Below are 23486 nucleotides of genomic sequence, written 5' to 3'. Positions count from 1 at the left end.
ATAGATAGATAGATAGATAGATAGATAGATAGATAGATAGATAGATAGATAGATAGATAGATAGATAGATAGATGTGCACAGCTCTTAATACATCAGTTGCGCTTTTCCACTGGTGTAACAATGTGAATGTGACCCGATTGAATATATATATATATATATATATATATATAAAAAAATATAAAAATCCTCCTATTCAGACCCCGCAAAGGTCCTAACACTGTGCAGCGTCAGGGCGTTGTATGCATCGCAGCACATAACAAAACTTGCTATAATTTACACCAGAAACTGGCGTAAATTTGAGCAGAAATCTGTGGCATAAATAATAGTGAAAATCTATGCCCTAATGAAGCTCTGCCCACTTTTCAAAAAGTGTCATAAGCGGCAAAAATAGCCCACAAGTCGCAATTTCTCAGGATATAGTGACTTTTGAGCCGTTTACAATTTGTATACACCATAAAACACGTACAAAAGTTAATAAATTCCCTTATAGAGTTTAAAAAAAACAATTCTGGCTGCCTGCGACCGCCACTAGAAGAGATTACTGATCACTAATAATACATTGAACTCAATAATAAAACTGTATGTAGTATGCAGTGTCGAACTGGGGTTCTTTGGTCCCACCAGAGGAGATGATTCTGAGGGCCCACCCTCCATCTATATAGAACATGTTCATGTCCACGTTCATCATAGTCCCTGCTGTTATCATTGTACACACAGGACATATCATCAGTAACGTCTCTTAAGTAATTTGTGAATCATCCCATAAGTAATAGAATCTAGTGGCAAATGATTGGCTCCAAAGAGCTCCAACTAGGGTTGTCTTCTGCTGGACCTATAAAGCCCATCATTGTGTTAGAGACTGGGCCCACCGGAGGATCCTCTGGTGGGCCAATCCGACCCTAGCAGTAAGCTCTTCTTCTCTCCCTAGTGGTGGCTCCAGGCAGACAGAATTTTATATTTTACCTCTATGGCAATGAGGAAAATTTGAAGCAGTGTGAGATGTAATTGTTACATTCTCACCAGACAATTGGATCCAAAAAGCTGCAATTGGTTTGGCGCTGGCTAGACCGGGGTGCGGAGTCTAAGGAATCTCTTCGTCTTTACCCTTAATCCCTGTAAGAAGGTATGGACTTTCTGGTCTGATTCCTAGCTCGTGTTGTTCCCCAGAATATTCACCGATTGGTAGTGGTAGAGTCAGAAACATAGCCAGTGGTCATCAAGTGGTATTAGTCATAAATAAGCAAGTCTGAGGATGAGACAGAACTGTGGACAGGAGTCAGGCCAGGAGTCAGTACCATGAGAAGAACCACAGGAACAAAGCGAGAAATCCAAAGAGCAAGACAGGAGCGTAATCCAGGAACAAGGCCAAAGTCATGATCAGAGTCAGGAACAGTCAAATAGTAATAGGAACATTAGCCAAACAAAGAACTTACCTTGATTTATGATGCAAGCTAGACTGGGGTGCATTACATTTAATAGCTAATGTCATAGTTATACATGTAAACTGGTGTCATCCCCGAAAATCTTGAAATTATATATAATTATACATAATAATGATATTGAGAAATTTATAAGATCAGATATTTTTAATCTTGTCACAGTCTATCTTCTTCAGATTGATGTGTATTCCATTCAAGGAGCGTAAAACTAATTGGGATCGTTTTAATGGTTCTCTCTCAGGGTCCGGATGTAGCTCAAACTTCTGTAATGTCAAAGCGACGGCAACTTTCATTTCATTCATTGCAAAATTCTGACCAATGCAGTTCCTGGGAGTGAGAAAGCATAGAGGTAAGGTACACACAAATCACAGAAAATGGGAACAAATTGAATTCATAGCAGCCTATTGGTCACGCGCATACTATTAGATCCAGCGGGCCCTTGACGCGGGTTGCGAGCTTCTGTATTTTAACCAAGATGTCAACTAATACCTATTTCTTGCGGAGTGTAGTCTGGGCGTATGATGTTGGGGAGGGGGGAAGACTGGGGTGTTAGTACTTTGTGTTTTGGACTTGGAAGGTGCAGGACAGCCCACCTGATGTATTTACTATGGGCATTACCAATAGGCTGTTCATCAGTATTTTTCACCTGTGTGACCCTCATATAACATTGTGGCTTGTCTGCATCCTTCTGGGAACTGGTATTTTAACCTGCCCTTGTATCAGTAAAGGTGCCCATACACATTAGATGAGAGTCGGCCGTTGGCAGAACCTGCCGACTATCTGTATATGTGGGGAAAGAAGAATCAGGTATGTTGGATTTCGATCAGGAGTCTGGCAGTGGCTTATTCTCCACTCCCCAATGAAAGCACATGCACGTTCAGCCTATCTAAAGTGTAAGGCCACCTTAAGGCTGGGTTCACACGACCTATTTTCAGGCATAAACGAGGCGTATTATGCCTCGATTTACGCCTGAAAATAGGGCTACAATACGTCGGCAAACATCTGCCCATTCATTTGAATGGGTTTGCCGACGTACTGTGCAGACGACCTGTCGTCGTCGTTTGACAGCTGTCAAACGACGACGCGTAAGTTGACTGCCTCGGCAAAGAAGTGCAGGACACTTCTTTGCAACGTAATTTGAGCCGTTCTTCATTGAAGTCAATGAAGAGCAGCTCAAGATTTACGAGCGTCACAGACGCCTCGCATAATGCGAGGAAGAGCTTTTACGTCTGAAACGAGGCAGCTGTTTTCTCCTGAAAACAGTGTCTTTTCAGACATAAAAGACAGTTCACGTGTGCACATACCCTTAGTATGGCCTTTTTCTGTGATAAGCAGTAAGGTACAGCTACATTTTAATGCAATGTATAATACTTGAAATAAGCTCCTTGTAAGCGTACGGCACTAGAGCTGATGGACGTGACGTAGTCACCCTGGACCACAATATGGCCTCAGTAACATGGTATGTGGTTTTTATTCGGTTTCAAGCAGGTTCTTTTTTTTTCTTCTTTTTTTTTTCATTACCTTCCTCCTGCAGAGAATGGCAAGAAGGCATGCGAGTGTCTCGTGGATGAATTTTCTGGAGAAAACCTCAAGGGATCAAACACCTAAAAAGGCAAAGAAAATGTAATACTTACCAGAGCACATATTACACTTTGTGACAATTTTGTAACATGGGACTTTAAAGCAGATGTTCACAATTTTTTTTTTTTCAATTATATATGAATGGATAGTACTGAGATCAAACTAATGATCTTTTCAAACATCGGCCTGTAACCATGATAAGGGGTGGGAGTAAGGCCCCATGCACACAACAGTAAAAATTGTCCGTAATTGCGGACCGTAATATGGTCCACGATGACGGACCCATTCAGTTCTATTGGAGGCGAACAGCTTTCCGTATGTCTACAGATGGGTGTCCGTGCCGTAGAAATGTTCCGAAAATTATGGAACATGTACGTTCTTTTGCATTTTACGGGCCGTGCATAATCATCATAGATAGGGATTCTTTACTGTAATACAAGTGAGACTATGGAACTCTCTGCAACCGGATGTTGCGATTGTTTTTTTGTCAAAGACATTCAAGAGTGGCCTGGATGCCTTTTTTGAAAGATATAATATCTTAAGCTATAAGTACTAGATTGCTGGAGACGGGTCAGTGATCCAGGGATTTATTCTGATCGCCAAATTCCTGGAACACATTCACTCTAAAGTGAAATTAAAAGGGAATTACATTTTAAGCATTTTCTTAACACCTCACTTCTTGCCTAACTTGAAAAAAAAACAGCAAATGGTGCAGTCCCTGCCATTTTACATGCTCTGTTTGATGGCACTTCTAGCTTCTGAACTCAGTGACATCAATTTGACAGCCCAACCCTGTACTGTGACAGCGAACTGAAATATCATTTCCTTGTCTGTAAAGCTCCTGGATGGGGTGGTCATTTTTTTTTAATACAAAAATGGGGACTTTGCGTTATAGCACATCTATACGTAAGGAAATGTACATATACTTGGCATCATCTTCACAGGAGATTTCTTATATAAGACCTACAAAATATAAAGATATTAGCTCCAGTTTTAAAAAACTAGAAATTAACTTAGAAATAAAAATAAAAATAACCCTAGAATGCAGCAATCTAAAATGTGAAATTTTGGTATGGGCATCAAGGTCATGAAAGGGTTAATATAAAGTTATAATAACCCCAGGGGTCTGTGGGGAATTACATATGTCGTTTACGCAGTGTGGAGACACAATGGGGCAGATTTATTACTAATGGCTTAAAGATAGATTTCCTAAAGCTAGAGGCGTTAGGCTGAAGAAGCACCAAATTTTTCAGTGATGTGCACGATGTTTGATAGATTTGGCACATCTTGGCGCATGTTAGACTCCTTTCCCTTCTTTACACCACCTATTGGGTGCTACACTTTAGACAATTATCCTGTACTACAAATCTGGTGCATTTTACGACTTGACTAATCCACGGCCATATTTTAAATATGTAACTTGTCGTGGCAGCCATGTCGCAAACTTCTTTCTGGCGCACACATTAATAAATTTGTCCAACACAATATGTGGCAAAAAATTTGACGCACGAAGCGCCAGAACCGAGGTGCAAAGACAATAATAAATCTGCCCTATTTACTAACAGATGGTCATACAGAGGCTATGTGGCACCTCTCCTGCTATAGGGACAGTACCAATAATATTTGGCTGATATCCCGGTTAGTTGTGATTGCCCGGTCCTGCTAAATAGAGCAGAATGAAATTGTAGGAAAGGAACTGGATAATAGTTTTATGATTTCAGGACTTACACATTTCCCACCCCTAGTATTACCTCTGGATCTTCCCAGACACTGGGGCACCTGTTTATAGCGTATATACAGAGAACAACAATGGCACCTGTAGACAGAAGAGATAAAACTTGTTAATATGGATGGACAATATACCAGAGTCATGGCACAAAACTTGGGTATGTCTCTGAAGTAATATGGTTATTGTTGAGTGGCTCATTGATTTATCTAGATTTTCCGACTATAAACATTGGGTAGTATTGCATGGAATATAAAGTCTACTTTTTAATGACGGTATCCATTGATGGTCTAAAAAAATTATATGACTGACCTTTGGGCAGGCTCCGTCCATCAAAGAATGTGATTGGTTCTTTAAGTTGGCGAGCCACTTCTGGGACCGGTGGAAAGAGACGCATGCTCTCCTTAATACACATGGTGATGTATGGCAGCTTACCCAGGTCTTCCCTGGCACACACAATAGAAAACCATGGCTAAACAGGTTACATATAAGACTACAACAATCTCAGGTAGACAAAGTTTGCAAAGAGTTCATCACCCTATTTGTCTATTTTCTGGCAACACCCCAAAGCAAGGACATATCTATCAAAGGGGCAGCCCAAAGGGATACTATGGGGCCAATGGAGAGAGATGGCACAGTCAAGGTCCTACAAGTTTCATGGGATATATAGTCGAAATGCCATAACAGCTTTTTTTGGGGGTAAAGCCTTTTAGGAGAAATGGGGCAGTTGTAACAACCAGTCATAATAAGCAGAGCTGCAATATAAAGCACAGGGAAAGTAGAGAAGCAGGAATGGGGCAAAAGTTTGAGCCTCTGACATCCTCACATATTAGATATGAGGTAAATTTGTGGTTACAGCTGATCACAAATATATTTTTTGATCGTGCAATGATCATCAGCTGGCATTTCAACTGTGAAATAGGTAATATAATACAAAATATGACACTAATATCAAACACAAATGCTGAAAATGACTAGTCTCACCACTCCACTGTAGTCCTCTTTCCCAGGACCTCTCTAATCTCCTCCCGGCATTTCTCTTGGTGCTCAGGATATTTAGCCAAGGAGTATAATATCCAGGAGATGCCACTCGCTGTTGTATCATGTCCCTCAAACATAAAAGTGTCCACTTCTGCTCGCAGATCTTCATTGGATAGACCCTGACCATTTTCATCCTATTAATAATAATAATATGAGTTAAGTATTAAGATCAACCGGTAGGTTTGCCATTTAATGAACACTCATCTTGCCCTGGCTTTATCAGCAGGTCGCCATGGGGTGTTTTCACTGATCGAACATCTTCATTCTGAAAGTAGGGACAACCCCTCTAATAAATTTTGTGTTAGCAAAACTTTTGTGCAACTTTCCAGAATGATGCTATACCTAACTGATATTAGTTTTCTACAGTTCTGCCCCCATAACTTCCCTCACCTGGGCATGTAAAACTGGTAGGGAAGTTATAGGGGCAGCATGCTCTATGCACCCAGTATCCAGGGCATGGGAAGGGTAGGTGTCAGCCCTCTAGTGATGGCATTTGCTGGAACGCTACAGAGTTTCCTATTGCCAGCTATCTGGATCAAAAGAGACTGAAGTCAGAAAAATAGGGGTTTGCTTTATAGGGGTTGTCTCAAGAATATAAACCCTACCCATGCCTATTAGGGGAGATTCACACGAACGTTGCGTTTTTGCGCGCGCAAACAACGCAGCGTTTTGCGAGCGCAAAAACCATTTGACAGCTGCGTGTGTCATGCGTGTCTGATGCGCGGCTGCGTGATTTTCGCGCAGCCGGCATCATAGAGATGAGGCTTGTCAACGCCCGTCACTGTCCAAGGTGCTGAAAGAGCTAAATCTTTCAGCACCCTCGACAGTGAATGCCGAACACAACAGCGAAAAACCTGTAAAAAAAAAAGATAAAGTTCCTACTTACCGAGAACTTCCCGGCCGTTGCCTTGGTGACGCGTCCTTGGTGACGCGTCCTTGGTGACGCGCCTCTCTTGACATCGGGCCCCACCTCCCTGGATGACGCAGCAGTCCAAGTGACCGCTGCAGCCTGTGATTGGCTGCAGCCTGTGCTTGGCCTGTGATTGGCTGGAGCTGTCACTTGAACTGAAGTGTCATCCCGGGAGGTCGGACTGCAGGAAGGAGACAGGAGTAATCGGTAAGTTAGAACTTCGTTTTTTTTTTACAGGTTAATGTATTTTGGGATCGCAAGTCACTGTCCATGGTGCTGAAACAGTTTAACTCTTTCAGCACCATGGACAGTGACTATCTCCTGACGTCGCGTACCGATAATTTTTTTGCCGGGATCGGCCAAAACGAGTTTGGCCGAACCCGGTGAAGTTCGGTACGCTTGTCCGGCTTCGCTCATCGCAAAGACACTCCGTTTGGATGTTCGGAAACAGAAAAGCACGTGGTGCTTTTCGGTTTTCATTCATCCTTTTCACTGCTGTTGCGCGAATCACGCTCGTCCCACGGAAGTGCTTCCGTGTGGTGCGCGTGATTTTCACGCACCCATTGACTTCAATGGGTGCGTGATGCGCGAAATACGCAGAGTTATTGAACCTGTCGCGCATTTTGCGCAGCAGACAAACGCTGCGCAAAAAGCACGGACTGTCTGTACTGCCCCATAGACTTGTATTGGTCCATGCGTGCCGCGTGAAAACCACGCGGCCCGCATGGACCGAATACACGCTCGTGTGAATCCCCCCTTAGGGTGTATGAGTGTTCCCCATCCATTAGCCAGAGTCACTAAGAGCAGCTGCATTTCTGGTGGCGCTATGTAATAATACATTTCCACGAAATGAGTGTCTGAACACTACTTGCCCCGGTAAAATCATACATTGGCGAGACAACCCCTTTACCTTTGTTATTCAGTATGTAGCCTGAGCTAGTTTTCGAGCAGGAATATTCATATTTATTTAGACAGTCCTACAGGCAAATCAAGTTGCGATGTAAGTCAGTCAGTGGTGCCATACCCTACCTTAGCACAGAGAAGTATATCAAGGAAGTCCAAGTGCCGCTTCTTCTGTATCTTCTCTAGTTCCATTTCTTCCTTGAGGGATTGTTTCCTCTCCTTAATTACTTTATCTAAATATAAGTACAGATCATGAACAATGTTATTTTCTCAGTTTGTTATCCTTAGATCAAGATCAATGGAATTCAGTCGATGTATCTCTAAACTATGTATCTCTAAACTATAGATGATAACGAAGTCTGGTTCATTATATCCAACTCAAAGTCCATGACCACAGCAAAGAAACAATATACTGTAGCAATCAGCATGAGTTACTGTGACTATAAACTAAGAAGAAAAACACAATCATGTTGTTTTCTCATTAAACTCAATTCAAGAATATTAGGAAGTAATAAGCTGTGTGCTTCTTGGCCTTCAGAAGTTCATGGACTACTTGGTAACTTTAAGTTTTCCTTCATTTTACTACATAGCCGTGCTCTCCAATCAGTAGCTTGTCAGCTGTTGCTAAACTACAACTCCCATCAGGTCTTTTTAGCCTGTGGCTTTCAAGACATGTTGGGAATTGGAGCTTTGCATAAGTTGTAGAGCCACAGGTTGGAGAGCACTGTTCAATAGACTTTATTATCTCAAATCTAGATATCTAGATCAAAGATGTTTGACTCACCGGTGTGTTCATGTGCTATCTTCAAGGCTCTACGAAATTGAAATCCATGAGGGCTCAAGTGAAAAATCAGATCGTTATGATATGGGAGACAGAAGAATCTGTAGTCCACCAGATTTGACAGCTTGTATACAGCTTTGATGTAAGCGCTCTCACTATGAGGAGAAATCAGAAAATTGAGAAAGTGTAAATACATGAAACAAGTAGTCAAGTCTTCTAAAATTGCCAATTTTTACAGAGTATTGGGCAAGATTTATTAAAATTAGTGCAAAGGGTTATCCATAGCAACCAATCAGTTTGCTTCTTTCAGGTTCAAAATGGCCTCTGAAGAGTGAGATCTTGAATTGGATTGGTTGCTGGAGAGTAAACCTCTCCCATAGAGTTAGCTGAACTTCAAATGATTTTTTTTTTTTGGAAAAGGTACCATTCTCCCACACAATTAGGATAGATATTGGGTAAAAGTTTGCCATAACAAAGGTTTGAATGATAGTTGATTGTTACTGTGGCTAATGACCAACAAATATTTGGTAAAAAAACTGGAGCCCCAAAATCTTTCACATCCTTGGCATGTGATGTTAATTTTTTATTTTTTTAGCAGATCAAGTGACAAATTAGCAAATCTTTTGATTGGTTAAAAATCATTACATTTCAAGTACTGGTATTTCCTCTATGCCTAAGGCTGCACCAAGTATAATTTATGCTGGCAGTGGGAAGGATTTTGGGGCTCGGATCTCCCTTATAAAGGCAGTGATTTCCACCCTTATAAGGGAACCCCTAAAAAATTTTACGACTTCCAGGGAACCCCTATTCACATTTCTACCTCAAAGAACCTTGTTGAAGGAGCGAGTAAAGCATTTTATAATGTTATACTGTATTCTAGATGAGATTTGTTGCCTGCTTTGTCTGCTCCCATGCCAAACATCATTGGGCAGGATTAAATCAGTTTGCTATTATTATTGTAAATGTGACAGGTCTTGCTGCTACTTTCTGGGGAACCCCTGACTAGGTTCCAACAACCCTATGGCTGCAGCAAACCCTAATTGGGAATCTCTGGCCAAGAAAAACGTGGTGACAGGTTCTCTTTAAAGATTTGTCATGGACTAGATATCTGTGAGCTGGTAAACTTTTCCCTAGTCTTCAAACTTTGAAGCTGGTCAATATTTATTATGGACCAACAAATGCAAAGTCCTGTTCCGCAAATGGTTACTTTACGATTTATGTTTTTTTTGTTTACAAACCTGTCCATCTGGCAGTTACTCTGGTAACTGAAGGCACATTTCATGATGGAGTCCAGGGTCATGAGACTGACATGATGAAAAAGCTCCACTGGGTTCTCATCAGGGATAAGACGTTCCCATTTGTCCTAAAATAACGGGAGTCTATAAAGTCAACCTCAACATGTTTCATTTATTTTCAATCTTTTTCGTATTTTGTAAAATTACCAGCATGACATGAACACAATCGGACATCAGTTTGACATACGGCTTCAGGACATCATAATGAAATCCCGGGGTTAGCAGCCTGCGATGTTGAAACCACTTCTGTCCTGACAACACCAGCAATCCCTTCCCTAAATGACACAAATGTGAAAAATGAGTTCTATGAGGAGTTAAAGCATAAGTTACATTTTTTGTGGCCCCACTATCTGTTGTGAGGAGTGTCTGATGGTGCCAATAGACAGTAAACATGTCACCAAATCATGATGATATCATCAACAACCATCTAATGTATACAGGCATATTAATTATAGTTATTTGTACTAAATTACATACCGATCCATGGAGTAATAAAGTGATAGGCAAAATTATCCTTTGGATCTGTAGGAGCAGAAAATATATGTTAAAACTTTGAGATAAAAGATTAAAAGAACCCTCTAAACAAAACTGATAAACTGGGTTATACCTAGTGCAGGGGCTGAGAGGGCGGAGCATGACACAGGAAGTGAAAGAATATCAAAGAAAGAATACCTGTGTCATGCCCCTCCTCCTCAGGCTCTGCACTAAGCATAATACAGTATATTAATTTTGCCCAGAAGGTCCCTTTAAAAATATTTCAGTACAGGATAGCCTGATATTTTTGTGAGCTGTGTTTTCGGGATTAAGTCTGTAATCTTCAAAGTCAACTATTCTTGTAAATGTGAAAACAGTTTGATCCTAGCTTAAAAACGCTGAGCCAGAGAAGGGTGGTCAGCAATCTGTCATCAACAAGGGCTCCTACCTTGTCTGGACAGAATTGCCTTTGCATAATCGGGGTGGCATATAGTCAGCGTTGCAAAGAAATTTCCCAGCCACAGTGGATAGGCATATGGGTATTGTTCAGCATAACGAACCATAATCTCCAAGTCATTGCCATCTTCAAGGAACTATAGTTGAAATAAAGAAAGACAGGTGCTCAATATAGGGACATTCAGAATAAATATCATTACTATTTGTGGATTTATTGTCAATTATCCCATTGAAAAACACTATAGTCAGCCTGTCCATAAAATAACAGGTAACCATAGAACATATGCACCTGCGCAACAAATAGTGATATTATATCCTATAGGTGAAGTGTAGCTGAATGCACATGACAGCTAATAAATCATGCTAGGACAGCCAAGTTCAAGGCATAATATACAACCAGAATTGACAATCAAGAAACGAGATAAATAATCCTAATACATAGTGACATATATGTAGGTAAAAGGGGAAATGTTTAGATTAAGTGTCTTTTAACCCACATAGATTATTTTAAGAAAGCATGAGACATATTATCAGATTGGAATCATCACATGGGCCATAAGTGGAGTTCAAACTTCAAATACAATATAAAATGTACATAGGAAAAGTAATGTAGGAAGAACAGAGGCTCATATATTTATACCTATATCGGCTAAACCACCCTTTGTACAAGTTAGGGCTCATTCACATGGCACAGCTGTGTGCGGATGCCCTGCACTGTAACATATGGAGTCTGCACAAGTTCATATTACCAACCCATAGGTTCTCCGTTTGCCACTGTATGGTGCAGACTTGTAGGCTTTTACTTCAACCAGGGCAAAGATTTGGTTTGCTGCTCTAATTCTGTAACTAGATACCCTGGCTAAGGCAGCGGGTGTCAGATGTATGTTAGTGCTGGAACCAGGCACTAACATTCGGGATCGGAGATAACTCAGATTCCAGCAATATAACCATTTTGATCCAGCGATCAGTAGCGACCACGGCATCTAAGCCGTTAGACAGTGGGGGGCTTCTCTTTCACCCCATTGCCCTCACCGCAATGATGGTTGTCATGGCAGCCTGTGGGCCTAAAAAGGCCCCCAGGTCTGCCATCTTGGTCCTCCTATTAAAGGTGTATTCCCAACTAAGACATTTATGGCATATCCAAAGGATATATCGAGAATGGGGGTCCCCGGACTACTCTTTCGCCTGGTGCAGTGGCCGCAAGCTGTTGATTCCAGGCGGGGACTAGTGGAGAGGGGGCTTCGCAGTCTCTATTCTGTTTAATGTGAGTTATGGAAACAGCCAAACAAGCGCTGCTCAACTATGGAACAGAATGGAGGGAGCTGCGACCCGCGGCCCTCTCTCCACTAGCTCCCCCCTGAAACCAGCTTGCAGCCGCCACACGGGGGTTTACTGACCCCCGTTCTTGATGTAGATGCGGGTTCCATAGCTGGTATATATGGCACATCCTGTGGAGCCTGACAGAGGCAGGGCTTAAACAGCGAAAACATAAGTATTCCAGTGTATTGTACCAGCGATTTATCAATGTTAAAATTAGTTAAATAAAGTTTTTAGTAATATAGGAAAAAAATAAATAAAACCTTTTCCCATTTAACCCTTAAAGTAATGTTAAAAACAAAAAAAATAAACATAATTGGAATTGCTGCATCCATAAAAGTCAGAACTATTCCAATGATAGGGGCCCCCCAGAGCAGTATTGCTTGGGGGACACATGATGGTACAGGCATATTTAAACTATTTGGTGTTATTAGTATGTTTGGCTGATTTAAATGCTGTTTTTAGGTGTTTGGTTGTTGGTTTCTCCCCCCCCCCCCTTTTTCTGTTTCTGTTTCAGGTGGAACTTACCTTTGGCTTCTGGAAGTTGTCAGTAATCTGCCCATCAACTGGAGTCTTCACAGGATTGGTAGCTGTGTTGAGCGGCGGGAAAATGATTCTGCCAAGCACCAGGAGTGGAGCGTGATTGGCAGCTCAGTTCTTTCGGCGGGAAGATATTCTTATATAAAGCCACAGGCTTTGAGGTGCGGTGACAGTTCCTGACCATTCCTGTGACCAGCGGCCACCCGCCCTCCCCAAGAATTGTATTATCCCCCTGGCTGTCGCAATTTTTTATTATAGGGGTTTTTTGTCTCCCAGCTTTTGCTGGGTGGACTGATTGATTAAAAATGGTTTATTTATAATATGTGGTTTTTATTATATTGGTATTAAGTATTTTGGTTTTAAAAGTATTTATTATTATTGATTATATTTGGTAACCCTTAATAAAAACATTGCGGCCTTTTCATCCACACATCTGTTTTCTGTGTCTTAATTATTATATATATATAGTGTATTTGAATTATGCCTTGTACCTTCATGTAACATTATTTAAAGGGAAGGTGTTATAATATTGCTTTTAGTATGTTATTAAAATAAATTTTATTTATTTGTGTTCTTTTGTTGTACTTTTTTCTTTTTTATTACATTTACTTCTCTATGGGGGCTGCCATTTTTTTTTCCATCTCTGTGTGTGGCGATTAACGACACATACAGAGATGGAATACGGCACATACATCCCCATACAGAATGCGAACGGGAGCCGTTCGATTCACTGCAGCGTACGCCGTCTGTGTGGGAACAGCGCATGCCCCGCTCCCTCACAGGCCAAAAAGAAGGTCTTTGGCAGAGCGAAATCCGGCGCCATTTTCACGTGGACCGGAAGCCGCGGTCGGACAGTAAGATGACGACTTCCGGTCGCGGCTTCCGGCCATATTTTCAAGGAAGCGAAGGCGCAAGGCAGAGTAGCAGAGGCGGCAGGAGCAGGTAAGTTATGTTCGTGTATGTGATGTGTGGTTTACGTTCGTGTATACTCGTGTTATACTGTGTGATTAGCACTGTATCTAATCCTCATACACTGTGCAGTCACTCAGAAAATGGCGGCACACAGTGTAGGAGGTTTGAAGATTCAACCCCCTCCTTCTCCTGGCACTAGCCAGGATAAGGGAGGGGGGATTGTGTGAGGACAAGAGAGAGTGTGTCTACCCCAAATTTGCAGCATAGAGCAATGAGGTTGCTTTACCACATTGCCAATGCTGCAATTTTGGGAATTGCTCCCTCTAGTGCCCAGCACATGGAAATGTTATAAATTTGAATCTAATTTATAATATTTCCTGACTTATGAAAAAAAATAAAAAATTACAACAATGTTTAATCACTTACATAATAATTGTCTAACTAAAAAAAAAATTCAAAAAATTCTAGCGACACATTCCCTTTAACAGGGTGACTACTGTAAAAAAAAAAAAAAGACGGAATTACTGTTTTTTGGTCACCTTACCTCCCAAAAAAAGTTAGAAAAAAATGTATGTATAATAAAAATGATCAGCTGATTCTCCTAATTGATTCTCTCTGCTCAGTCTTTTGCTTCGGTATCTGAGATTCCAGATTATCATGCAATTCTATGATGGAAATACAAACCACAATATCTAACTTTCTGGATTATCACATGCCAGAGTAACAGAATCTTACTTGAATTTTAATTTTTTACAACCCAAGCGAAGATTCCGAAACAGCAAAGCATAAAGTTTCATTTTGAATTCCCAACTTGCGCCTTTTAACGTGATTTTGGCTTAACCGTTGCGCAGCCACGGCCTTATTTATTACAACGGTCTAACAGAAGAATCAGTCTTGTTACCCATTACAACCAATCAAAGTCCAACTCTCATTTCATAATCTACTCTAGAAACATGAAAGCTGCACTGTGATTGATTGCTATGGGCAACAAGGCCAGTCATTCTGCTAGTTTGACAGAATACGGACTGTCACAAATGGAGACTTGTATTCTGCTGATTGATTGATTGATTAAGGAATTGCTATGTAAGGACAAAACAACCTTATATATTGCATATGTCTTACCTCACGAGCATTGCCATACAGCCAATGGCGCTTGGGGCCATCATATGGGCTTAAAGCTTTCACCAGCGCTCTCCACTTCAGATAGAGCTTATAGGCTTTTACCAGCACATACAGGAGGCAGAGCCAGGCAGCCCAGGACCACAGATCAGAGAAATTAAATGAGAGAAGTCCAAAGAATACAGGGGATGACATGACTGGGACGCAGCCTGGGCTCTGCTTCATATGCTTGGATTTTCACGCTGTAAGTGACAGGAGGAAGATCCTGCTCTGATGAGGGAGGTTCATAGGTTACTGCACAGAGGAGGGGGAGGAGGGCATGTCAGTGGGAAGAAAGGAGCTGCAGGTATACATAATGCATCCTCAGTAAAACATAGCGACCGAGGCATGCGATTATAAAACATATTTAAAGGGGTTGTACCAGAATCAACAATTATCTATCCACAGTATTGGTGATAAGTCTGATCACTGGGGGCCCCCAATAATCACTAGAACGGGTGTCCCGAGCTCCTCCGTTCCACCTAACTGCACGACTGCAGTGAAGAAGACAGTGAATGGAGCTGCAGTCGAGCATGCATCTGCCGTTCCGTTCAAACAGCCGATTACAGCGCTCGGGTGTTCCCATCAGTCCCATAGACACTGGAAGAAATATATCAACACTGGTGCAAAGGAAAAGCAAAGTAGCTGCCCATAACAACCAATCAGATTCCACCTCTCATTTTTCCGAGGCCTTTTTGAAAATGAAAGCAGCAACCTGATTGGTTGCCATGGGCAACAACTCAACTGTTCCTTTGCACCAGTTTTGATATATCTCCCCCATTGTATGGGGCCGCAGGAGGTGCTCGTGCCCTGCTCCGATAAAGCTTCTTCGCACTGCGGTGCTTACAGTGAGGTTACCCGTTCCCTTTTCAGGTGGGGATCCCAGCCAACAGACACTTATCATCTATCCTGTGGATAGATGATAATTGTCGATTCTGGTAGAACCCCTTCAACTTAACCATCTAAATGATAAAAAAAAACACACGACATATGAATGGGTGGAAGATATTTACTATGACCCAACTTCTAATAAAGAGGCTGTGACAAAAAATTAAAACACATAAAATTGAGAGGGTGGACGGGTAAATAGTTAACACACAGGTCACATGGGCTCAGCTAGAACCCAATGAGTTGTTGTTACTGTACAATGGGAACCATTCTTCCCCAGTAATGCCTCATGCACACGACCATTGTGCAACTCGGGCCGTTTTTGACGGCATCCGAGTGGCACCCGATAGTCTTCACGGACCCATTCACTTTAGCGGGGGAATAGGGTCCATGAAAAATGGTCTGAGTCTCCGATCCAGGAACAGGGAACAATAGGCCAGGGAGCCAACCAATCAATTCCAGCTGTTCCCCAAGGCAGAAACTGCCTGGAAATAGCTTGCAATTTTGGCGGGAAAATTCCAGTCAATACCAAAAACAGATCTACAATGAAAGGATTGTAATCCCACGTGGATCCCTCCTAAGGCCTCATTCACATGACAGGGTTTCCCGTCCGGGTGCCGGCCGTTCATAAATCGGCCGGCACCCGGCTGCATTAGGAATAATAGACCCCTAATGGGGCTATTCACACGACCGATTTTTTGACGGCCGGGAAAACCGTCCGTCAAAAAATAGGACATGCTCTATTTTCGGCCGGGTGCCCGGCCGCCCGGCTCCCATAGAAGTCTATGGGGCCGGGTAATACACGGCCATCACCGGAATGTGTCCCGAGTGATGGCCGGGTTTTCCGTCGTTTGCGCTCTATCTCCTCCTCCTCACAGCGCAGAGTGCATGTGAGGAGGAGGAGTTGATGCCATTCGGACGAATGGCTGTGCGCTGTACACTGTGTGGCAGGGCCGGGGTGTACAGCAGGTGGAGGGAGCACTGCGCTGGCTCCCTTCCCCTGCTTGTTTTAAAAGCGCCCTGGCCCGGCGACACCTTCCATGGCGCCACTAGCCGCTGCGGCTGCTACTGCTGTAGCGACGCCACTATAGCAGAGTAGGGAGGTATCCCTGAAGGAGCGGAATCCCTGTGTGTTCGGGGATTCCGCTCCTGGACAGAGCGCTTGATGTCTCTGTCCATATCTGGGCAGTGACATCAGGGGAAACTCCTGAAGCGGAATCCCCGAACACATGGGGATTCCCCTTCAGGAGTTGCCGCTGATGTCACTGTCCAGATCTGCCCGGCCCGGAACGGATGCAAAACTTTAGGCAAAATGGCCGATTTTACCGGCCGACACTCGGGCTCGGGCGGGACCCGGTCGTGTGAATCCCGCCTCAATGTTCAGGATTCCTACATTTCTGCTAGGCTTTGAACTTGTATCCTATTCTTGCAATGACGCAATATTCTAGGGCTATGTATAGACCGTATACAACCTAATGTGAACAATGTTGTACCCTTCACGTTATATTGTAAGTCTACAATTTGCGCAATAAAATGATCATTGAAAAGACAGACATGAATTTTTGCAATATAAATATAATCCGAGACTTTTATAACATATCAATATGGACACTTTTAGAATGATTAAAAATAACGAAAGTCAATGCCTGTTCACATCTGCGTCAGTATTTTCACTGCCCTGCTCCGTCAGAAGAGCAGAACAACCAAAATACTGGAAGCGCCAGTTCCATTGCATGACGAACACCATCGGCGCTCGACGGAACCCATTAACTTTAAAAGGTCCCATCATGGTGTCCGTCATTTTACCTCAAGCAATAGCGCAGCATGCTTCACTATTGTTTCTGGTATTTTGGGTAACGGAGCCTCCAATACAGTTATAAACAGGCCCTAACACTAAAGGGGATGCACAGTATTAGCAAGTAACACCATTTTGCTGATCGATGGGATGAGTGAAGGGGCTACGGCAGTCTGTGGAGCACTGCGGCTCCTTCTGAATTTTTCCCTGCACACCACTCTTGTCCAAGCGTTGCACACTTATTGCAACTCAACCCCATTTCCTTGGACGAGAGAAACTAGGAGCCCAAGCAGTGTCATGTATACAGTGTATAGCCCTATTATATGGATGGTATTTTTTAAGCAATGTATGATACTGGCATGTTACCAGTGTTACGTAGTATATATGCAGTTTGTGGCACTATATACAGTAGCACTGTTATTTTTACACTGTATGGCAGTTTTTGAACACACTTACGGCTCTATTATTTAGACACATTGGTATTTGGGCACAGTATGGTGGTATTATTTATGAGCTCTGTATGGCTGTTTTATTTAGTCACTTCTACAGATTTGTTATGTAGACACTGTAGTGGTATTATGTGCAGTGTGTGATGGTATTATTTGGGTATTGTATGGCTCCTTTTTTTTATAATATAATTTTTTATTATTGTTGAATTATATCAAAATATTTCATACTAAATAACAGTAAAAAAAACAAAGAAAATGTTCCAAGTTAACATTATATTAAACAAAGTATTATGTAGTATAGACACTATCCCGAAAGGGGTTCAAATAGATAATACTGAAAATTCAACAATCACCCACTAAAACTCTGGAAAATATTGCATGGTAAGGGGGGAGAGAGAGAGAGAGAGGAGAAAAAAAAAAACATTACTCAAACAGCTACTAGCACATTTTAATCCAGCTCTAAGGTCTTTTTCTGTTCTAGGGATAGTTCCACTATCCATCTGTTCCAGATCTTATAAAAGATCTTATAAAAAAATGTTTCCCCTTCCTCTTTACTTAGCGTCAAGTAATATGATCTTTCTAAAAGCATCACTCTATTCACCTTATGGTGCCATTCTACTTCCCGTGGGAAATCTTTTGAGATCCATTTATAAATGATAACCAATCTTGCCAGAAACAAAACCTTGCTAATTAGTTTGCTACAACCACAGTCTTTCAAAAGAGCGGAGGTGGCAAAAATAAATAGCATCGGTTCCATTGGAACCTCTTTCCGAATTAATTTAGAAATAGATGCTGCTACTCCACTCCAGTATCTATGTAGCTTGGGACAGCGCCACAACAAGTTGATGAGATCCGAATGATGTATACCGCATATTCCATAACCCCATAACCTTTAAAAGCTTTGGTGTATAATAAAGTCTATGATTGATTATAAAACAAATAAATCGGTGATCGTGATTTAATGATGCTTCCCCGATGTGTTTATAAACTAACCCCCAATCGATCCTAATCCCAAGATCCTTATCGCATTTTTCTTATGATTTAATATGATTTCCTTCATCCCCTAAAAGGAATTTTTTTATGTAGTGAGGACAAAAGTCCTTTCTTATTTTTTAAACATCCTAATGATTGAATAGTTGTAAGAATGAAACGTGATTTATATTTAATGGCCAAAAAGACGTGTTTCATTTGATAATATCTAAACAGACCGTAATCAGGGACCTTGTACAGTCTCTGCAATTCTGTAAAAGTTTTCAGTTGTGCATTATTAAATAAATGTGATATCCTTGTGATGTGTCCTTTTTCCAAAACAAAGAGTCCGGGAGGCCGTCAAACTCACCAATATTCCTATTGTCCCATACAGGAGTAATTTCAATAAAGGTATTAATTTTTTCAATGAGTTTGACAGTATCCTAGACCCGCTGCTGGTTATCCTAAATAGGCCCAAGTCTTAAATCAGGGAAATTCAGAACCCCGGCTTCTAGGGCTTCGAATATATTAGACCATTGGTACCCTAGTAATTTCAACCAACATCTATTAGCCCCCAGGCCCTCCCAGTCCCGGAACTGTTGGAACTGAGAAGCTAAATAGTACTTCCTCCAGTCATTTTTTTTTCCCGTTCCAAATTAGGTTATTAGAGATAACATCTAGGGTTTTAAAAATTTTCGCTGGCAACCAAATTGGACAGTTGGAGAAAATGTTTTATATTTTAGGTAAAAAAAAACATTTTGATCAGTGCAATGTTTTCAGCTCTGGTCAATGGTAACTTATTCTATACTTTAACTTTCCCCCTCAAATACGCAAGCAGAGGAATTATATTCAGTGTAATGTACCCTAGAAATGTTCACGTCTAAATATTCGAACACCTCTTCAGATTTCAAGGAGGAAATCTGATCGGGGTTAACCTAGGCCGAAATATTTAACAAACTAGATTTTTGACAATTGATTTGAAGGCCAGCCCGCTCACCAAACTCTTGGTATAGCCAAATTACATGGTCGACGAGGATAAATCCCCTATAAACAGAAGAACATCATCTGTGTATAACAAAATTTGATCGACCTTATCACCCATTTGAAAACCCACTATATTCTCAGAGGTTCTTATCTTCATTGCCAAAACCTCAATTACTAAAGTAAATAAGAGGGGTGATAGAGGGCGACCCTGCCGCACTCCCCTTTCCAAGGGCATCCTTTTTATGGCACTTTTACTTGCACATTATATGATACTGTAGGACAAGATACTTGTGAATTTCTGCATTTTTTAATAAATAGATGTGTCTTTACCTGCTTTTCCTTCTGCACATTATGTTGCTAAATCTAGAATGATAAAGAAGAGGATTATGTTGCCAGAAGAGAGCTCAACTCCCTGTATCTGCTACATCACCCATGTGTTACTAACAGTACCATACATTCCCTGGTAATATGAGTTCTTAGGCAGTGCAGGAGCTCTTTTGATCACCTTCTTTTCTACCTGCCAGTATAAAACCCACATCCCGAATAATAGATCAAACAAATGAGCCTGACAAAGGTATTCACACCATGAGCATACAGCAGAGAGAGCGCAAAAGCTATAAATTCATAATGATTTTCAGTGCAGTAGAGACTTCAAGTCAATAGAGGGCAAGTAAAGAAGAGTATTGTACTTCTTGGCCAGAAGAAATAGGTTGTTTTTCATAAGCTGCTGGAATGGCTGCCTATGGTTGTTGCCCCCTTGGGACATTGCAATTATAATTAGATTAGCATCTATCATTAGCAAAGGGGTAGGCAAGCTTTTTTGGACGGCATGCCGATTAAACAAAAATCAATGATGAAGTACTTAGTGTGCCATGCAAATATGAACACCTACAGACCCATGAACTGCTACTGAACACCAGCTGGGGAAGGAGGGGTGCCCATAGGAGAAACCACGGCTACTGAACACCAGCTAGGGGAAACTGCACAAAAGAGAGACCGCAGCTACTGAATACCAGTTGGGAGCGCTGCATACAGAACAGAGAGAGCGACTACTGAACACCAGCTTTGGGGGTACACATAGGAGAGACCACGGCTACTAAACACCAGATTTGAAAGGTGCACATAGGAGAGACCACGTCTACTGAACACCAGCTTGCGTGATGCTCAATGGAGAGATCACAGTTACTGAACACCAGCTTGGGGGGTCACATAGAAGAGAACGCGGCTACTAAGCACCAGATATGGGGGATGCACATAGGAGAGATCACAGCTACTGAACACCAGTTTGGCATGTGCATATAGGAGAGAGAGAGCTGCCAACTTTTGCTAACTTTTTCTTTTACAGAGCGGTTACTGGACTCCGTCCTTGCAGTGCTGATCACCAGGAGAGAACACCACTTCATTATGCGCTTGGCGATGCTGAATTCCAGGAGGAACAGAAGGGTGCATATGTGCTTGCCAACAGTTCATGATTGACAAACACGATGAAGTACCGCTCTCTCCTGGTGATCAGCACCTCTAAGTGCATAATGAAGCGCCCCTGCCTCTCTCTCACTGGATAATAGGAGAAGGAAGTGTGCCAGAAAACCATCCCCCACATGCCCTAGTGCCACAGGTTCCTGACACCTGCATTAGCATCTACCTGGTGAGCTTAGTGAGGCAGAACACAATCCGCTATCTGAAGTGGTCCACAGATTTGTGTTTATACACTTACTTGAGTATAACCTTTAGAGACATAGCAGGCAGGTGTCTCGAAGGAATCTTTATTTATAGTTACCAGCTCATTGCTTTGAGACTCCACTTTAGTCTCAAGTCTTTGCAGATGTAAGAAGCTGTATTTTATAAAACTCTGCAAGTCAAGGAGGGAATCTGTGATAGACGGTAAAGTGCCATCCTGTCTTCGAGCTTACACTTCCCTATACTGTACATTCTCCAACAGTCAAAAGTTTCTTCACAACAGGTCTCCCTGTAGCTAAAAAAAAAGTGGTTTTGTGGTGCCCAGAGGGCTGTCACGTTCCTTCCTCCTCACAGACATGAAGGGAAGGCATATTGATGGTACAATTGGTCATAGGTTTCTACGTAATTGTTATAGCGCTCACAGGGTTGGCATCGTTGACCCTCTTGTTCTCTGAGCTCCTTATTCTTGGATTGGCCCCTTTCGGAAGGGGCATTTCAGCATCACCCCTTCTTGCTTCTGACCCTTCTTGCCTCGCAGCAATGCGGATCTTGGGTATGAAGTCTACAAACCACTGAGACAAGCAATTATAAGGAGCCCCCACTTTGCTTTTGCTATGAGGGGTCCCCACCACTGTGTATGTCCTGTATCAGATAACATCTTATTAAAAAAAATGTGTTTAAAATGTTGATAAAACTCAAGCTCTTACCACCTTTTTATTGTTTTTAGTATCTAACAACAGTAAATTCCAGTTTCAGCCAGAAAACCGCCTGTTCTATTTTTGTGACATAATTGTGTTATTGACTCAGCTGAGATTGCCCACAACTAAAAAGTCACCCAATCGCCTGAAAGATAAAGCAATAAAGTTCTAATAAAATTCTATATCACACAACCCTACATCATCGTAAAGGAAAAATACAGTTGGGTGAAAGTCACACAGGATGGCAACATGGGGTGTGTTGGCTCTACTGGGATTTCAAGTCTTCTTTCCAACTGAGGCTTCTATGGTGAAGTGTAATGATGGGGGATATGATGATATTGTAATTGCAATACACTCTGAAGTACCGGAAGATGTTGTGATCATAGAAAAAATTCAGGTAAGGTCATTATACAGTCACTGAATAATACTTATATATAATCTATACCTGCAGCAGCTTTATAAAGGGTGGGAAGTTGTTAAAAACGCTTTTAGTTGACCACCCAAAATTGGTATTCTAGAGAGGTGGTCTTCTCTTGTAAGCATTGCCATGGGAACAATACATAGACATATTGATCATGGATCATAAAGGCTGATTGACCTTGCCCTTCACATAAACAACGCCATTATGTATCAAATTGGAACTACCAGTCCTTGCTCCCAGGTCAATGTTATTCAGCATTTCTTGTATATTCTTTTATGGATTTTCTTCACTTTCCTGTTTGTTTGATTGGTTAAATGTTTTATATCTTCACAAATTTTATACAAATTCCTTATCTGTTTTTTAAGACAATGGTGAAGGAGGCTACACATGACCTGTTTAAGGCTACAAGACAAAGGCTTTACATAAGAAGTGCAAAGATCTTAATTCCTATTACTTGGTCCCTAAAATATAACAACCGTACAAGAGAAAAGTATGAGAAGGTAAAACTCAGGATTGTAAAAACCGTACTTGATAACATCCAAGCTAATAAACACCTGTTTCAAGTTTGCTACATTGTATCGCTGTGAAAAATGTATCACACTGGAGTTCAAACTGTTTAACTCACAGAGGAATACCTATGTTATGACCAGCCGGTTGTGGACCCACTTGGCTACTCCACTTGGCTACTCTGCCAGTTTGGCTTAGGGCCACCTCTAAGGGCGTTATCTAAGTAGCCTCCCCGGTCTTTATCCTCTAACCCTGATGCCGGGAAGCTACCAGGTTGCCACCTCTTGAGGTGGCCCCGGTGGAGTAGCTGCTGGCCAAGCGGACTAGAAACACGCACTGGCTAATGGTACCTTGATGGATATAGTTTGGATCTTTTTTCTTTGAGATTGACACCGACAGTAGGAGGCAGACTGACAATAGACTGCTGGACACAGGCAGGTAGCGGGTAGCTGGACACCAGTGGATAGCAGATCACTAGACACAGACAGATATCACACAGCTGGACACAGGCAGGTAGCTGGACACTGGCAGACAGCAAAAAACTGGATACTGTCTGACAACAGA

General features: G+C 41.9%; 2 protein-coding genes across 5 annotated transcripts in view; one reads left to right on the top strand and one right to left on the bottom strand.

Annotated features, from left to right (window-relative positions):
- The window catches only part of LOC142657685 (calcium-activated chloride channel regulator 1-like), a 1094600-nt gene that overhangs the window by 1050723 nt on the left and 20391 nt on the right, over positions 1–23486 (top strand). Inside the window, exons 1-2 of one of the 3 annotated variants that reach the window (XM_075832965.1) lie at positions 15321–15407; positions 22781–22915. In XM_075832965.1, coding sequence (XP_075689080.1) covers positions 22784–22915 — 132 coding nt within the window. In that variant the 5' untranslated portion in view covers positions 15321–15407; positions 22781–22783. Of the gene's footprint in view, positions 1–15320; positions 15408–22028; positions 22392–22780; positions 22916–23486 lie in introns of those variants that run through there. The other 2 variants (XM_075832963.1, XM_075832964.1) reach the window with 2 other exon arrangements.
- Positions 1569–23486, bottom strand: part of LOC142657686 (cytochrome P450 4A4-like) — a 60925-nt gene continuing 39007 nt past the window's right edge. The window contains exons 1-12 of one of the 2 annotated variants that reach the window (XM_075832967.1): positions 14499–15117; positions 10600–10744; positions 10155–10199; positions 9825–9952; positions 9621–9745; positions 8386–8537; positions 7728–7834; positions 5732–5922; positions 5060–5193; positions 4773–4837; positions 2962–3044; positions 1569–1767 (exon numbers count right to left, since the gene is read on the bottom strand). In XM_075832967.1, coding sequence (XP_075689082.1) covers positions 1578–1767; positions 2962–3044; positions 4773–4837; positions 5060–5193; positions 5732–5922; positions 7728–7834; positions 8386–8537; positions 9621–9745; positions 9825–9952; positions 10155–10199; positions 10600–10744; positions 14499–14720 — 1587 coding nt within the window. In that variant the 5' untranslated portion in view covers positions 14721–15117 and the 3' untranslated portion in view covers positions 1569–1577. Of the gene's footprint in view, positions 1768–2961; positions 3045–4772; positions 4838–5059; positions 5194–5731; positions 5923–7727; positions 7835–8385; positions 8538–9620; positions 9746–9824; positions 9953–10154; positions 10200–10599; positions 10745–14498; positions 15118–23486 lie in introns of those variants that run through there. The other variant, XM_075832968.1, reaches the window with a different exon arrangement.

This window comes from Rhinoderma darwinii, chromosome 7, assembly GCF_050947455.1.
Source record: "Rhinoderma darwinii isolate aRhiDar2 chromosome 7, aRhiDar2.hap1, whole genome shotgun sequence".
Lineage (NCBI taxonomy): Eukaryota > Metazoa > Chordata > Amphibia > Anura > Rhinodermatidae > Rhinoderma > Rhinoderma darwinii.
The sequence above is the reverse complement of the archived record's forward strand: the minus strand, read 5'-3'. Positions and strand labels throughout refer to the sequence as shown.